This window comes from Penicillium maclennaniae (assembly GCF_028827695.1).
Source record: "Penicillium maclennaniae strain IBT 15551 chromosome Unknown utg000005l:1.0-2652337.0:1.0-2654196.0, whole genome shotgun sequence".
NCBI lineage: Eukaryota > Fungi > Ascomycota > Eurotiomycetes > Eurotiales > Aspergillaceae > Penicillium > Penicillium maclennaniae.
Window position 1 is genome coordinate 383,521 of NW_026623217.1, and position 17,262 is coordinate 400,782.

The window sequence follows — 17,262 nt, forward strand, 5'->3', positions numbered from 1 at the left end:
CTCTTTTGTGCTACCCTCTTTCCCTTCAGACGTTCAAGCATTCTGTACATATTTTTTTCTTTCTTTTTTTCCCTTTCGAACATCCTGGACCGGACATTTTAAGGCCCTGATCCCCGTGGGCGTCAAACCTGGAAGCCGTCAGTGTTCACGGATGATTTGCTTGAATTGTTTACCCGTCTATTCAACCCGAGTACTTTTTGTCGTTTCTCGACGGCATGGTTTACTCCCTGAATTTACGGGTAGAAAAAGGGGATTGATCTGAAGCGATTGCTTCACATGTATGATTACGAAATAAACGCGGAAATGTCCTTAATACTGTGCGCGTAGATCGGAGCTCTCTTGTAGCTATTTATTCCGTAGCTCCTCGGCCGTTGCCGACCTCCGCGGCGAAACTCCCTTCTCTTCCTCCACATCATGATACCCCCTTGCGACCCCTCCATTCTCGATAATCACCCCCAATTTAAGCGACTCTACGAGAATCTCACTACAAAATTATTGACTCCCGATGGATCAACGCGCGCGCACAATGTCGACCCGATCCGGGAAGCTGTCGCGGAGGTACGTTGTGACACGCGTTATCAACGACTCGTATCACAACAACGATCAAGCCGAAGTGCGGAAATCTAATCGAACAATCTCAATAGGACCTGAAACAATGTCAAATCCGGAGTACAAAGAGGCGGATCAAGGAGCGGACGCTCAAGCAGCTGGCGTTTGCATCAGACAGCAGTCTCCCGAACGAGGTACGCCCAGTGATTGCGATGAATCAAGTACTCACGCTGCGCGAGGAACTTTTCTGACTCCCAGGCTTCAGTGCCACGATAACTTGGCTATAATATCCCTTTACCTCGAGACACCATGCAGCGCAATCGACCCAAAAAGTCCCCAAGACACCGAGGAACCAACCAAGGACAATGCGGTCTCTCTCCTGGCCCCGGAGATCGAAACATTCTACTCGCACATCCCATCCCTGATCCACCCCTTCTCAGACATCCTCTCTGGCGCAATCCACGAGCTCCGAAGCCTATCAACAACAAATGCTGAGAATAGCTCAGACACCGAAGCCTTGCATGAAACGCCACAAAATATCTCCGCCCATCGCCGCTCGTCGTCGAACCATTATGCTCGTGCACGCGCCAGAGACCGACGGGTCCGCACCTCCATGGCGCCTGTCCCGCCCCTCGCGTCGCAGCTAGCAGATCGGGTCCGAAATCTCCGACAGGTCCAAATTGTAGATCTGCCAGTTGCGCGCCGGCAACTGGCTGCAACCGCGGCTGAATTGCTGGCAGTACAAACGCAGGTGCTAGAGCGAGTAGTTGTGCTTCTTGAGCGGGTGAAATACGGAGTCTTCGCGCGAGCGACGAAGGCAAAGGCGGAGCATTTGGCCACTGTTGCGCAAGGGGTCGAAGGGAAGTTAGAGTAAGTCACACATCTCTCTATGCCGATTTCACGACCATTCTCGGCATGACCACTCACAAGCCCTGCAGAGTAAGCAAGCTCGAGATTGCAGCAACTCTATATACTCCCGAGACATTGGCTGCGCTCAGCCGTTACCAGCAACATATTAGGGAAACCAAGGACCGCCTAGAGGAACGACGAGAATTAGCTATCGAGGAATTGTCGCGGTACGGAGATGTAGAAGTCTCCGAAGGATTCCAGCTCGAAGCGGATCGGAAGCCATAATGGGCGAGATCGCCCGCCGGTATGGCTTCCTAGCAAAGGAAGTTGAGTCCGTGAGAATGGAAATTGCCCGCCTAGGCGAGTGAGAGATATACCTCCAAGGTTTATCTGGACATAGCAGAATAATTATGAAAATATTCATCCGAAGGTCATCCTGAATATATCAGAACCAGAATAACGAAAGAGAATCCCGCAGGTCATTCTGGATATATTGGTTAGCAAAATAATCTACGCAATTTTGTTATACTCCGCAATCACATGACCACCCCGCCAAAATTTGTCCGCCACCGAATGCAAAGTCGCTTTACAAGCTTTTCTCATTCACCCCTTCGACGCAAAACCGCCCCGAAGCCCACTCGGAACAAGACACAAAATGGCAGACGAAGGCCTCAGCATTTACGATGAGATCGAGATCGAAGATATGACCTTCGACCCGGCGACGCAGCTTTATACTTTCCCATGTCCATGCGGCGATCGGTTCGAGATTTGCATTGATGATTTGCGCGATGGCGAGGAGATCGCCGTGTGTCCTTCTTGCAGCTTGATGATTCGGGTTATCTTTGACTTGGTACGAGCCTATGAGTCAGGGTCTGAGGCTTCGAAGTTGCTAACATTTTTTTTCCCGTAGGCCGATCTTCCCAAGGCAGATGAGCAGAACACAGAGGCTGTTGCTGTGCAGGCGTGAACGAATGCAACATTATATTGTTTCTCTTTTCGCTCTCGCGCTGAAGCCACAAATCAAAGATCGCCGGACAACAGCCACCCACGGCCCTGGCGTTTGCTTGAGGAGCCCGCATATACAAATCGTCGGCTGCCTCGCGCTGCCTTGCTGCTCCTACTCTCAAGCAAAACGCGCTCCTAAATACTCGCCTGGATCACAAAATTGTGTCAACAACACTCGTGGATTGTGCAGTCGACTGCAACATCAAACAAGCCCAACTCACGGGGCTTCGCCATTTCTCAGTCTTGGAGTATGCGCCTCGGCTGAGCCTACGTGCAAGGATGTTTTACAGATATTACAGTGAGGCTACTTGCGACTCACACGCTCGGCGAGGCAGAGAGAGGACCGGTGCATGGGTTCGCCTCAATGGTTGATACCCTCCATTAGCTTTGTACTTTAGAAATACAGCTTCATACCGGAGCCGCGTACAAACAAACCTAATCAATATAACCGGTCAAATTTTATTGTCGCAGGGGCTTAAGTCTCCGGGCCACAGCAACCTTCCCAGACATCCCTCTGACGATTCGTCTCTACGATCATCTAAAGATCCAAGAAAGAAGAAATTGCCTCGTTATGATCGATATATTCAAACACACGCATTCATCTCATCTCGTAGACTTCAACAATGAGACCAGAAAGCTGAAACCTCAACCTCTAGTCCAAAATTTCCGAATAGATATCCTTCGGCAAGTTGAGTGTCAACTCGGTGTTCAACAATTCCGTAAGATTCGACCCATCCCGCAAATAGACCCATTGCCCATTCGCAAATTCACGCGTATCCTGCTTCTCGTGCATATAATCTCCTTCAACGATCCAGTCATACCGCTTAGGACCTGAGATAGGCGAGCTCAGCCAGATCTGCTTGTTGGGAGGTTGTTTGTTAAGCACGTAGGTGCCGATGGCAGGAACGGTGATGTTAAGGACGCCAGCCTGTACATGTTAGACAAAGACAAGGCCATGTAAAGCAAGAGGATCACGTACGCTGTACTCAGCTTCCACGTCCGAACCCTCCTCTTGAGCCTTTTCCAGCTGCTGAACGAGGTAGTTAAAGTAATGCTCCGAGTACTCGTAGTACTCCTCCGGAGTCAAGGGTGTAGGTTCCACGACATGCGTCGCAGCGCCAGCAGCAGGTGCCTGCGGGTTCGGGGGCTTGGGGTCTGATGAGTCGGGCTGGATGCCCTTTGCGGAGGCCGGGGAAGAGAAGAAAGAGCGGGCCGAGATGATGACGGGAATGGGGCGGAGCGGGGCGGATTGGCGAATGACGGATGTGCGTAGCGAGGGACGGGCGGCGTACCGCATGAGTTTGGGTGCTGTGCGGGAAAACATGGTGAATTGTAGTCGTCGTTGAAATTATGCGAATTGAGGAGCTTGGAGCTGCGGGCTGCGGAGAAAGGCATACATCATAGGTGTTGTCCCTACCGCCTTCTGTTTTCGGGGGTGATTATGGAAGCTGTGTGATTAGTTGGTACATACTCGGATCAAGACGATTCGATTTCAAAGTATTTATGACATTGACCAGTAGCTGATGTAGGATAAATTATTCAATCGCAGAGCTCAATATGGATCTCAATGGTGGGATTGGTTCTCATCCAGAGCAATGAGCGCAGAGCTACTTAATCAGTGGTGAACGGCCAGGTTTCTTTACTGCCATCAACGGCAATGTGTTTGACGGGGTGTTACTTCCAATAATCTTCAGTATAGCTTAATGGCCTTGCAATTGGTCGAAAAGAAAGGGAAGCCAGTCTCGGGACAATACATATTCATATTTGTATACTTTGGGAGCCTACTATGGAAATGGGTAGATTCTTATAATCAGGCTTTAATGAGTGACTTCAGTTAATACAGCCATATATAATGGGATTGGCCATACTAAGGACCAATTCTACCATGCTGAGTTTCGGACCTTCCTTCGCGATAAAGTGGAGCAGATCAGACCCAGCCCCTAGTTCACCTAGGAGCAGTGGCCCGCATTGACATCGGCTTTTGAAGTGGTTAGTCCAACATACTATGAATCTATATTGTAGATGCAGAGACTCACCGGAAGTACCACCCGTTCCTTTCTCCAGAATCACCTTTCTCGCAGTTATTGATCTGCTCCTGCATGTACCCATTGCACTGAGGCGAGGTAAGACTGCCTCCAGTAGTGGCCTTGCGCTGAATCCATAATTCGGCCTTGTTCTTGCCAAAGGTTAGGTTATAGCAACCGTACTTGGTCTGGCCGGCAGATAACCTTCGCTCCCTCCGTTCCCACTGCACCATCTTCCTGCATGGTCGATTGCTGCGTTGCGGTTGTCGCCCCATTTCTTGCCGCCTGAGCAGCTTCACTCCACGATTTGAGATTTTCTTCGATGGGTGTGGCTGAGACCAGGCCCACTGCCAGCAGAGCAGTGAAGAGGTGCGAAATTTGCATTCTGAATTTCTTGGTAAGAGGTCGATGGATTATCTTGTGTAAAGATTGAGTGTGCTTGCTCGAGTTGAACGTACACTTAATTCTGGGGGATTGTCTACTATTTATAACAATTGACATCCATGTTACGTTTCATGTCACTGAACACAGTCCAAATTTGTCGATGGTCACTTCGAGGGCGCAATGTGCATTGATCCACTCGCCAGCCCGCTCTTATCGACAATATGCTGCCAAGATAAATTTGTCCAATACTAAGCAAGCGACGAACATGTCAGTCAGCGTGAATGTGATGAGATAACCTGTCCGGTCCATTGCTCTTACATGGCACCCCGTTCCAGTTGTGCATGACGGCCCGCAGTGCCGATCCAGGACCCTGCATGTTGCATACGCGGTAACCGAATTTGCTGATAGGTAGGAAGATGGAGCCAAGATCCTTTAAGTTACATCGGCCTAAGCGTCGGCATGATTACCGCACAGAGCCAAGGCCCGGGAGTGGACAGGAGCGCTACATGATACCAAGTATAGCTATTGAGCAAGCTCGGATAGCACGCCTGAAGGTGCATTTTGAACAATTATTTCGAATTTCTTGTCATATTTTCTTGCATGAAAAGATGAATTTAAATCATATCTGCTGATGCTCTGGCCTGTGTATTAGTTCGAGCGGCAGATATGACCTAAGTGGGAATCCACAGATTTGGGCGTCCACTCTGAACCCGACGAATGAGAAAATCAGGTTGTACAGCACATCCTCGACAGCACAAGAAATATGACTCAATCCTACACACCCTCTTAGAGTCATCTTCTCGGAACTATCATATTACAAGTTGCGCTTGGTTGCAAAGAAATGTCCCAATTATGAGCCTGAAAAGAACAATGTGCACGAAAGCTCATCGGAAATTCCCCCTTGAATACTACACTTGATTCATGAGTGGATTGAAGACTGATCACTACCAATTTTGAACTACCTTAAGTAGCTAAGCGCAGCGAACAGCCACTTAATAAGGATCCATAGGGACTAGCAACAGGCTGGAAGCGTTCGATTTTGCCCCCTCCCCTTCGTTCTGCCTCACATTCATATGCATTTCAATTACGTTTTACCTCTTCTCAAATATGAGTGGGGTAGGGCACTTGAATATACCTTCTTTCCAGGGTTGGGTTCTTGACACACTGTTGTCTTGAGAGGTTGAAGAGCTTGTACTATCCGGCATGTCATTTCTGAAAGGAAACTTCGGAAAGTCGCCACGAGCTGTTCAAGCAACATTGTCAATTGAACAAGCCTGGAATGAAGATAGCATGTATACCAAGTTCAAATCCCATCGTAGTCAACCTTGGATTGGTGAACACCAGCCAAAACCTTACACTTGCCAATATCGAGGATATTGGCTGTAAGGTCCATCCAGTCTGGATTCAACACTTGCCACCGTAAGCAGAACTATTCCCTTGCCGATATACGGTAGCCAGCTGCGCCCTAGTCTATAATTCAAATCAAGACATTAACATTCCACATGATATTGCTTTGGGGCAAATAGCTATGCGTGAGCACCTTTGTTTCATCTTGGTCGCCCGATACGAGAATCCTCTCAACCAGAGACTGGATAATTGCTAGCAGAGTTGGAAGACGGAAGTGTCGAAAAAAGGCGGGGATGTGTCGGAATACGGAAGGGGTTAATAAATCACAAAGGAGGATAGGGATTAATCCGACTGTGCAAGTTCCGTGATGAGTAGTCAAGTTCAAACTAAGCATGCTTGTTCTTGTTTGTTTTTTTCTTGAGGTCTGGAGAAGGTGGCCTTCCATGACTGCCACGGGCTTGGTCAAGTTCACTTGAACGATGACTCACCATGCACTACTCACTCGGAATGAAATCGGACGAGAACAAGAAGTGGTCATCAATTGAGGAAAGTTAGAAGACCGCGTTCGGAAACGCACCACATGAATACTGTGATACACTGTAACTCATCAACTGAGATTATACATGCACGAATGAATAGTGGTCTTTAGTCCGTTTCAAGGTTGCCCATTGAGCTCAGGCGGAAATAGAAGTCGGTGACTAAAATATGATAATTGTATATAGTTCGCGAAATGGAATCATCTATTTTTAAGATGGGTAAATTAGCAGAATCCTACCGCGGTATGGTAACTATTGGGCTAATCAGAAAGCACAAACCGATAGTAAGCGGTCCGGAATCTTCAAAATCACAGACGGGCAGAAGGGTATGTCTTATAGAAGTCTCAAGAAGGTCTCCTCTAGTCTCGTTACTTCTTTGGTATCTAATCAAATAAGTAGACTATAGCCAAGAGTACCCCAGGCCAAAGAAATTTAGGTAATTTAGCTTACACCACTGAGCTACATAACATTTACCGCTAGCCTCTACGAAGGGAGTCACATGCTAGTTGACAAGGTCAGTGATATGAATCCTTATATTACGGTAGTATTCAAAATCAGATGTAAGTTAGGGATTACTAAGTTAGACTCTTCGACTTGAATTCCCGAAACCAAATTCGAAACACGCTAATCCAGATGCGGCCTATCGACCCACCGGTTTCCGGAATAGAAGCTGTATTTACATGACGCGGGTGGGATCTACTGTGATGTATTTTCTTCCCGACTGCTATACACTGGATACCATGTTGCCCCCTCTTCTCTCCCTAGCGTTAAACGTTTTTTTTTACAATGCACGATCCTTCAGTGATACCCTACGGCAACTGAAGAAAATGAGGAATGGTTCCTAGGGTACAGTTTTCCAAGTCCAGATTAATGTTCAACAGAAGGGCAAATCTTCGTGTACATCTTTACTCATCCAACTTCGATGAACCTGAGTTCAAAGTTTATAGCACTTGTTGCCTGGGGAACGCGACCTTTCTCGATTCTCGGCCAGCCTTGTACCATCAATTCTTCTGATGTGAGTAGCTTTTTCTCGGCTCTTACCAGAACAAGACCAGATCACGGGGTCTTTCTGGTTCTTTCAATGCCAAGCTCCGTCTGTTCAACCCGTCCATTCACGAACATCATCGTGGGATCGACTTGACGGTCTACCATTGACCTTTTCTTTGTCTAGACCGCCAAAGTCCGCAAACGGACACTACCTTGAGTTTTTGGTCACACCTTTTTCAAATGGGATGGAGGAATACTGACTTAGGTGAAGTTAGACAACCAACTAGTTGCCTATTGCGACGAGCTGTCTGTTGATCTGCAGCATGGTCAAGTTTCAGTTTTGAGTCACTTTCAAAGCTCCACTTTTCAAAGCGATTAGCGACTTAGACAGTGGCACATCTCGGATGATCTTCAAGAATCTTTCGTTTTTTGTTTTGTTTTTTCTCGCCATTGTGTAGATTTGTACGGCCTATTAGTGTTCACTCAATAGTCGTCCACTTTGGTTGTTCGAATTTGAAACAAGAAATGTTGTAAAAATATATGGATCAGAGCGTCGAGGTCTTCCAAGGTTAGTAGGGCCAACCAAGTCATGTAAGTCTAGAACGCCTACGCAACTACTACGCCATCTGTTCCACGAAGCCATCCAGAATCAAACTCCACGGCTCGTCTTACTCAACTTATGTCATCCATCTCATCTAGGTGATCTAAATGCATCGTTTAAACTATATTCACCATTATCAAGCAAGTCGAAAGGGGTTCAATGATTCGCAATTCTCTATTCAAAGGTTGAAATTTCCTCAAACTAACTCAAATCATCTATCATCTGCACGATAGGTTCAAGAAGAATACTTCATACCTATACCCAACGTACTCAGTCTCTATGCTGTGCCAACCACCAGATTGTGGTAAGTTTCTCCGGATTTATATCTACCTTGGTCGGGGAAGTGACCCATAGAAACAGGACCAGAGCAAGGGTGGCGTGGTTTGCACCACTTAAATAAAGGTGGAGGCTTCGTGTTGAGAAACCAGTCTTGGTCAACAATTAGGGACTCCAGCAAAAATTTATCATGATTGTTATTATTCCGAAATTGCCGTGGAGTATTTTGTGTGTCGCAATATATCAAACTTTATGAATTCACCTAAGAAAAAAGCCTAGAACCCAAATTTAACGAGGAGCATTGAAATGCGTAAAACGAAAAATGATTGTAGCCGTCGTGTGGACCTTCGGGGGGAAGTCCTACGAATAGCCAGAACAAAGGGCATATAGGTGATTTCCATATCACCGGGCGGGTGCAATGGTGAAGGGTGGAAGTCAGCTTTTCCGGAGTACAAACCCTCTATCGACAACGGTAACAAATAAAAATCGCAGTGGGGGACAGAAGGTACAGGTGCGCTCGAAATCAGTTTCAACTTCCCTACTCTTCTTTCTCAAACTATATACTAAAACACGCTAGACCTTCTTCGACTTAGTCTACTTCAGCGTTTGTAAACATACAGTGACGCAGCAAATTTTTGGACACTCTTGGACGGACCGCTTTTAAGACCGCCTATTGTAATCCGAAGAGCAAGTTTATGATATCTTACTTTTTAAATATCTTGTTTCAGTAGGTGGTTTTCGTAGGAGGTATGATTCATACATAAAAGCCAAGTGTTTTATTAAGAAAGATGTCAAAGGGTGTTGAAGAATGAATTTTTGACCGGCAGAATCTAAAAAAAATTAGAGGGGTGTTAAAACAATTGCTGCGTCACTATATTGTATCAATAAATTACATGTATGGTGGTGTTGTAACTTTTCAAAAACATGGATATGACCTTTCCTCGACAGTTGACAGTTAATCGTGGGATTCATCACTTTGATTAGTTCGTTTCATCATCCCGGGGCGAACAAAATAAAGCGTAGAGCTACATCTGGACATTTAGCCCTGGTCAGAGCAGGTGCAAAGACATTTTGCTACTCTGGGCAAATATCGCCCAGGTGGCGAGGTGCGTGGATCATAGATTTCCACAGAACACAACTATTGTCCGACCTCATTCTCATCTTGTAGAGACCCCACGAAGTTGAGATTAAGAGGTTGCTCGGGCCGCTGTTGCCTCCTATGTACAGGGTGACCAAGGAATGAATGTAGGTTTTCTCACCGCCTTACTCTCATAATTATATACCGCCTTACGAAATCACTATATATGACGAAATCAGTATCTTCATTCTACAGCGTTGGCTGGCAATGAGTGGTATTTACACAAACTCAATACATTGGTTATTTACAAACTGCCAGCAGAATAATAGTGGAGACCTACATTTATTTCTTGGTCACCCTGTAAGTTCCCTGTGGGGACACTGCGGGGACACTGCGGAGATCATCCTTTAACTCCCAATAGCGAAGCGACAAGTGGGGGTCATTTTCACGGATCCGTAAACGGCAGTACAACAACAGGGGGTTTAACCAAGGTCTAGAAATGGTAATTGACGGGGCAGCACTTCGCTTATACTCAGGTTCTTCAGGATTTTAGGTGTAATAGCTTATAACTTCGTCGATATTTCAGAGTCAAATCATTCATAGATCAACCATCAAAACTTTTCGCTCAGCCAAGAAGTTTTTGACTAGCTTGTTAAGGGTAATAGTTATTCGAACATTACATCATGGCGTATTGAGCATGGCGCCAATTGGTCTCTTCTGTGCAGCCCACGGCCTTCACTCTGCAAAATCCTTGCCACCACCCTGCATACAGCAAGAATCATACATGTTTCGCCAGCTCTAATGGCTGCACGAGAACCAAAACTTCACTATGAACAATGACGCGAACTTTATCAGCGTCACCTGCTCGTATATCATCTTGTGACTTTCGAATGACGAGATATGAAATTCGCAGGCTTTGAACGCTCGATAAATCAGGTATGACGTGAAGCTCGATGTCTGTTTACTCCTTCATATCAAATGAACAGCAAAATTCATGAAAGCTTTCGCAAAGCTTCGATACATTGATATCTATACCGACTTGATATGTACCCAAATAGACAGTGATCGTTCTATTCAAGTTTTCAAGACACTACATTTCCTTCATTCTTCGCTCTTATGTTTGAAAAATACTCACAGGGTCACTCCTCGAGATCCCGAAAGAAGACAAGGGAGAATATCTTGTCCAATATGCGCCCAAGCAAGAAGCAAATTTCCCTCGAAAGGACTTCGCCTTCCTGAAGGCAATCGAAGTTATTGTACCTGAGGGGAGTGGATTCAAGGGTCATTTTATTACGGTGATCGAGATATCGTAAAACTGGCCGAGGGGACTAAATTGAAGTCAGATCAAGGGAGACCTTGATACTAGGTCCCATGAGTTTAACTTCCGAGAGATTAAAGGTTTCTTTAGGGTCTTGCGGGATATCGTTCAGCTTTCATACACACTCAATGCTGGTATTGGGAAAGTTAGATCTCGGATTTCTTTGGATGGGAATAATCTTGTCCTCGAAATGAAAGTGAAAGGCATTTTGAAGGGAATGTATATGATGGAACATTAAAATTTTTTGGAATGGTAGTGGACACAGAATGTTGGTGAGATACTTTCTGCCTAGATTCTCTTACATGTACTATGAAGCAATTGCTCTTTTTGCCTTTTCCGGGGCTGCATGTCTTGCAAAGAAGTTATGCCAATTCTTGTTCCTCGCTTTTTGGTTTTGAGTAAGTGCTGGTATACGGAACTTCAATTACCCTTTCAAAAGCTTGACGTGAATCGATTTATCTTTTAACGTACGCCAAAAGCAGCCAATGGTCCAGCAACCTGGGAGAGATGAGGCGTGCAATCTGCCAGTCGTAAATTTATAACTAGTAATTTATTCCATCATTGTCCTCAATTTCCTACTTCTGCTTCGTATGTTCTCGCTCGTCCACTGCATTAGTAGAGTAGTAGAGTGAACATGGTTAACTAAAGGGGGAGGCGAGAGAGGTGCAGTAGCCAGACGACCGATGGAATCTCCGGCCAGCTCCCAACAGGAATTATTTGGGAATAGCTACGATTAGACTAGCGTGTTTCGGGCTAGGGGGGAATCAAAGCCCAAGAGTGTGGAGGTAAATCTAATTCCGACTATCAATGTACCAAGCAGTGTGAAGACTCTTGGTGTGATGGAATCAGGGTTGTGTGACGAGCTTACCCCCCGGGCGGCAAATGTAACTCTCAAAGAACGATACAGGCTGGTCTTTGCACATAGAGAGAGCCCTCTCAGCACAACATACCTGCAGAATATGACTCTAGTGACGTAAGCTCATGCCATTGTCTTTCCACCAGTCACTTCCATTACATCAAGCCTTCGTCCATTGATGGCTTGGTGCATCACAGTATTGGGTGCATGCTGGACCTTCTCGACTTTGGCACGGCCCAATTTGAAAAACGGGAAGCATGAAAGGAGAAATTAGGGTCAATGCGGCCAGACTCTCATCAGATCCGTAGTGAAACCCATCAACGAGGTAATTTTAGGGCACGTTGCCTCTTAAGTCCTGCTTTACTTTTTGATGTTCTGTTTTTAGTACCCTCTATTATACCGATTCCCATTGTTTGGCATGGCCCTGTCAATTTCTGCGAACAATGAAGAAAAATGACGGAGACCCTGAGATGAACATATGGGTAAAGAGTAAGCCTGAAAGTGTAAAGGGAAGGAAAGAGAATTTTGCGCCACAAAGGCTATGAATAGCAACGCCAAAGTCACTAGGGAATCGACCAACAAGTAGTCCACTTCCATCAATTTAGCACGCCACAAGTATAAACAGGCTTGAGTAATACCCATCAAAGGTAATAGTCTTGGGAAAGAAGCCTTCTCCCCGCTCACCATGAGCTCTGTGGGCCAACCCCGTTCAGCTAGGTGAGTTCTATTCAGCTAGAGGGACTTTCGCCGCTGAAAGGGCGCTACTTTGAGCCTCGGAAAGGGTGAATCTCGGCGCATCGTCTCAGGAGCCTAACCTAGGCTTCAAGAATCAAGGTGCCGATCGCTAGTACTATCGATCGCTAGTACTATCACAACGCTGTTCAGGACTTAGCTAGCATTTTACAAGGGTGTAGTGACTCTTCGTCCCATATAGTCTCGGACCTCGAAGCTTACGAGCTGGCGTGGGCCCCATTCGTAATGAGGCTGGCCGCTAATGAGTGGCGAGGCGTCTCAATTAGAGCAAGACTCGTGGTCCTATTCAGGATGGATTTATTATTCAAGAGGATTTCACAGGGGTGATCGGAACAGGTGGGAGTACAATTAGAGATTGAAGAAATCAAGCAGAGGTTTGTAGAAGATGGCCCTGTAGTACAAAGGTTCAACGTGAAGTGACCGAGCTATGGCTACCTCACTTCACCTCCTGTCCAATCCTCAAGCTCCGATCCCCCCCAGTTCCGCCACCTCCCGAAGGTTGCCGGATCTTGCCAATATGACAGTATGCTTGCTTCATTTCGGAAATGTCATGCGAATGCTGGACCCCTACCCATGGGTACCGCGAAGCAGGCGAGAGCTGCGCCGTGTTCCCCGACATCGACGGTCGGGTATTCACAAGGTGCAGTGGGAAACTTAGGAACTCACATCCTATGCCTCATCATCATAGTCCCATCGAGGAACCGGAGATCAATGCTAGAACGCCCGTGTTAGTACACGTCACTCTGCAGGACGGATCTCAGCGAGGCGCGAGCTGCCGGCGCTAGTCAGTTCCGGCAAGGCTTAGTCAGCGCGCACTTTAGGCTGGTGTCGCGTACGGAGACAGTTGCGACCGCAAGACGATCCTCAGGCCGAAGTTTCATCCCCAACGAATCCTCTGCCCTGCTACTGTAGGGGCGGCAAGGGGCCAGACCGGAAGGAGTCAAGGTTTAGCGTGAAACACTAGCGATCGGGATCAACTCCCGGATCGCCTCTGACTAGCCCATGCCGTCATCATCGTGTGTGCCAAAACGGTTCATGCAAACGGTGTTCTTGTCCATGAACCATTTCGAGACGTTTTGCTCTCCGTGAGATGGCCATTGTTTTTGCGTCACGTTCTGTTTACCCGGTGGTCTCCTGGAAATGAGCAGATGTAGGTCTCTGCAATGTGATAGGTCACTGTCGGCCGCTGCCCTGAGTGCGTCCACGGAACTCTTTGTTTTTCACAGCTTTCTCCACTCACATCTTCCTCCACGCAAGCATCGCCCACGGTTCGCTAGCCGGTGCCCACCCTAACCCTCCGGTCTCCTCTTTGCGCGCACATTCACAGCTATCTGTATCTGTCAGGGGTCGTCCAATTATCAGCTCCTGGTGTCAGCCATTCTCCGATGAGCGGCTTCTGATGCACGATGGTCAGGCCCCGTGTTCCCGATCCGGTTGGCCTGTCTTTTGAACCGTCCTACAAGGCTTCATCGGGCTGCACAGGGCTCCGCGGGGCTTTAGCGTTTTCAATCGGAACACTCGTTAGCTCACCGTTTTACACGGTCCAGACTACAGTGGAATTCCGATGGATACCTTCTCCGAGCTTTGTGGAGTACCTCGAACGGGCCACCTCATTGATAGATAGAAGAAATTCCTTCTTTAAGGCCCCGCTTTGTCGCTTTAAGTGCCTGAATCCATCGAAAGCGCCTAGTCAGACAGGAGAGACTCAATTACCCTGGACTTCGGGACTGCCAACCCCATGATCCACACGATGCCTCCCCTTGGTTCTACTCGGATCGCGTCGGTAATTCTACGGATGAGCCATCAGAAGTGGAAGTACCACCTTTCTAGGTACCCAATGGCTGTTGATCAGTCTGGTCCACTCTGTCAGAGCGACGAAGAAAGTGGCTCCAGCCAGCTGGATACGCTGGCCCAGCGCACACTCATGCTCCGGGAATAAAAGCCTCCTTCCCCCTCACATTTCTAGCCTTCTTCTTTTCGTTCTTCGGCCTGCTGCGTCGGTTCTCTATCCATTCCTTGATCTCTTGATCTTTCTAGTTCCTGTGCCGTGCACGGTCTAGACTTCCTTCATTTTTTTTTTGACTACATTCATTATCTCCCGAGAACACGCTTCTCTACTTTCCACTCCTTCTCTGTGTGAAACTGTCGCAGCCGAAAAACCAAAAGCCAAAATGGTCTCCTTCACTGCTCTTTTTGCTTCCGGCCTTTTGGCTACTTCTGCCCTCGCGGCTCCCTTGAACCATGTGAAGCGCGACAGCAGTACTAGCTCTAGCAAGCGTGGTGCCGCTTACAACGACATCAGCACTGTCTCGATTCTCTCCAGCGCTGGCACCATTTCCTGGGCCTACGACTGGGGCTATTATTCGTTCGGCTCACTGCCTTACAATGTCGAGTATGTCCCCATGCTCTGGGGCGCTCAGTACTTCACTGGCTGGTTTGCTGCCATTGAGACTGCCTTGGCCAGCGGCAGCGACTACATCCTTGGCTTCAACGAGCCCGACACGGCTTCGCAGGCCGGTATGTCCCCTGCCGCCGCGGCCTCTTACTACAACCAGTACATCACCCCGTACTCTGGCCAGGCCAAGCTGATCTCTCCCGCCGTCACCTCCTCCTCCGCCAGCGGTGCTGGTCTGTCCTGGTTCACCGAGTTTATGGGCGACTGCAGCTCTTGCGGCCTCACCGGTCTTGCAGTCCACTGGTACGGTGACACTGCCGACGAGTTCCAGTCCTTCATCACCCAGGCCATCACCACCGCTCAAGAGTACAGCTTGACTGAGGTCTGGATCACCGAGTTCTCCCTGAACGCTGACGTGAACGGCATCTCTGACCCTTCCGCCACCGCCGCCTTCCTCGACGCTGTTCAACCCTGGTTGGACTCTCAGCCCATGGTCACTCGCTACTCCTACTTCTACTGTGCCAACGGCTACCTGCTTTCCGACGACACTCTGAACGCCGCTGGCGAGGCTTACATTTCCGCTTCCAACTAAGTGGAAATCGTGGATATGGCAAGTAGAATATTTGCACATTCATGACCAAATACAATTTGATGTGATTCTCAAAATTTACAAGATTGTCTGACCTAGAACTGTTGTTTCTGGTTCACGGCGCTAGGTGGCGGGACTCATCTGTTTATTTTCTATTCTTGTGTTCATATTTTGAAACTGATTTGTCATTCTGGTGCCCAAGTACAAGTACTCCGGCATTGACTTCCGGACCTCTTTGTTTCCAGAATGAATTGTTCGATAAGCACTTTTACAGTCCCGCCGCATATCAACAAAAGCTTGCAAAACCAAAACAATAAACCAAAAAAGACATAGCACCATGGCAATTCCTTTACCTAATCTGTCGTCTCGTCTAAGGCGCAACGAGTACATCGCCACATCGGCTCATTGACCCATTGACCCATCGCCCCATCGCCTCAACGCCACTTCATTTCCATCTTCAAGCCCGCACTAACGCGCCCCCACTCGCCAGTGTAAACAATGGGTCAACGCCCGCCAAGCCGACAAATTCTCTGCGCCAAGATGGCTGGCCTTCTAGATGCATCCAGAGGGTCGTTGGGGATCTAGGATCCTTTTACTAGCTTGGTGGTGGGTACGCGAGAGGCTGGTTCGAGTCTTGGAAGCGGCTTCGGAGGGGAGTGTATAGCTGGTATCACTAATTGAATCGGTGGGTCTCTACACTTGACGCGTCGGTGGATCTCTACACTTGACGCGTCGGCGCTAAGCCCCTTTTGAATCCAACCGTCGAGCTTAGGTGACGAAGAAGGTCTAGCGCGGTATAGTGACAAAGCCCTTACCCACCCCTCGTATGTGAGCTTTAGACTGCGCGTTTATTGTAATTATAGCCTAAAACTCTCGACGATATAACTGTTCGATTTAAATATCCCCTAGATATCTAGGAAATATCTAATATTTCTACCCCTTTAAATCTAGATATAGCCTAGATAGAGACCTAAGAATATCTTTAGTAAAGCTTAGTATATCTCCCTTATATCTCCTGTATTCCCTAGATATCCTTTAGATATCTACTATTATAGGTAAGTAATATAGTAAGAATATATATTGTAAAATAGAAGGCGCTACGTAAATATATAAGAAAAAAAGGTAATAGAAGAAACTTAGATATCTAGGGAATGCGGGAGATATAAGGGAGATACACTTAAGGCCTATTAGGGGTAATATGGTAATAGGCCGTGGAAGAAGGTAAGACTAGAAGCACGGTATATACCAAGGTATTTATGTGGATACCATCAGACTTAGACACTAAGCCTAATGTGGAAGGCGGTCTCCCAAGTCTGGCGTCAGCTTTTTCAGTTGTCGTGTTCAACTATTTCCTGAGCTAGAGGCTCATTAATGAGATGGATTTTCAGGAACTTGAGCTCTGTGCAAGGTGGGACTTGGTGGACCCACACAAGCACAACTGCTCAGGAACAAACTCTAACTGCTTGGCGTGGCAATTGCCAGGATCATAAACACCAAAAGGATGCAGAACGAACACAGACACAGCTATGTGAGCGACCAGCAGGGAAAAAAAGGCGAGATGTACATGTAAGCCGGAGACATTTCTCGAATCACCGTCGTGTAAATTCGCGTTACTGATGCAGACGTAGACCGCCGTGTTGTGCAAAACTAAGTACAAACAAGAAACACGGAAAGACACTATACCACGCCATGCAAATAGCAATTGCGTAAACTTT

General features: G+C 47.3%; 6 protein-coding genes across 6 annotated transcripts; 4 read left to right on the plus strand and 2 right to left on the minus strand.

The window, feature by feature from the left end:
• Positions 1-414: 414 nt before the first annotated feature.
• N7477_005377 (uncharacterized protein) lies at positions 415-1,683 on the plus strand (the record flags this gene model as incomplete). The annotated part of the gene is made up of 4 exons (XM_056967040.1): positions 415-558; positions 645-743; positions 815-1,419; positions 1,488-1,683. The coding sequence occupies 4 exons, from the start codon at positions 415-417 to the stop codon at positions 1,681-1,683; spliced, it is 1,044 nt and encodes a 347-aa protein (XP_056821794.1).
• Positions 1,684-2,053: 370 nt separating this feature from the next.
• Positions 2,054-2,365, plus strand: dph3 (CSL family zinc fnger-containing protein; the record flags this gene model as incomplete). Its single annotated transcript, XM_056967041.1, has 2 exons — positions 2,054-2,248; positions 2,309-2,365. The coding sequence occupies 2 exons, from the start codon at positions 2,054-2,056 to the stop codon at positions 2,363-2,365; spliced, it is 252 nt and encodes an 83-aa protein (XP_056821795.1).
• Positions 2,366-3,055: 690 nt separating this feature from the next.
• On the minus strand, positions 3,056-3,727 carry N7477_005379 (uncharacterized protein; the record flags this gene model as incomplete). Its single annotated transcript, XM_056967042.1, has 2 exons — positions 3,056-3,331; positions 3,383-3,727. 2 exons carry the CDS (start codon positions 3,725-3,727, stop codon positions 3,056-3,058), a joined length of 621 nt encoding a protein of 206 aa, XP_056821796.1.
• Positions 3,728-4,435: 708 nt separating this feature from the next.
• N7477_005380 (uncharacterized protein) lies at positions 4,436-4,811 on the minus strand (the record flags this gene model as incomplete). Its single annotated transcript, XM_056967043.1, has 2 exons — positions 4,436-4,579; positions 4,611-4,811. The coding sequence occupies 2 exons, from the start codon at positions 4,809-4,811 to the stop codon at positions 4,436-4,438; spliced, it is 345 nt and encodes a 114-aa protein (XP_056821797.1).
• Positions 4,812-11,793: 6,982 nt separating this feature from the next.
• N7477_005381 (uncharacterized protein) lies at positions 11,794-12,071 on the plus strand (the record flags this gene model as incomplete). Its single annotated transcript, XM_056967044.1, has 2 exons — positions 11,794-11,927; positions 11,957-12,071. 2 exons carry the CDS (start codon positions 11,794-11,796, stop codon positions 12,069-12,071), a joined length of 249 nt encoding a protein of 82 aa, XP_056821798.1.
• Positions 12,072-14,734: 2,663 nt separating this feature from the next.
• Positions 14,735-15,550, plus strand: N7477_005382 (glycoside hydrolase family 128 protein; the record flags this gene model as incomplete). The annotated part of the gene is made up of 1 exon (XM_056967045.1): positions 14,735-15,550. The coding sequence occupies one exon, from the start codon at positions 14,735-14,737 to the stop codon at positions 15,548-15,550; it is 816 nt and encodes a 271-aa protein (XP_056821799.1).
• Between the last annotated feature and the right edge of the window lie 1,712 nt (positions 15,551-17,262).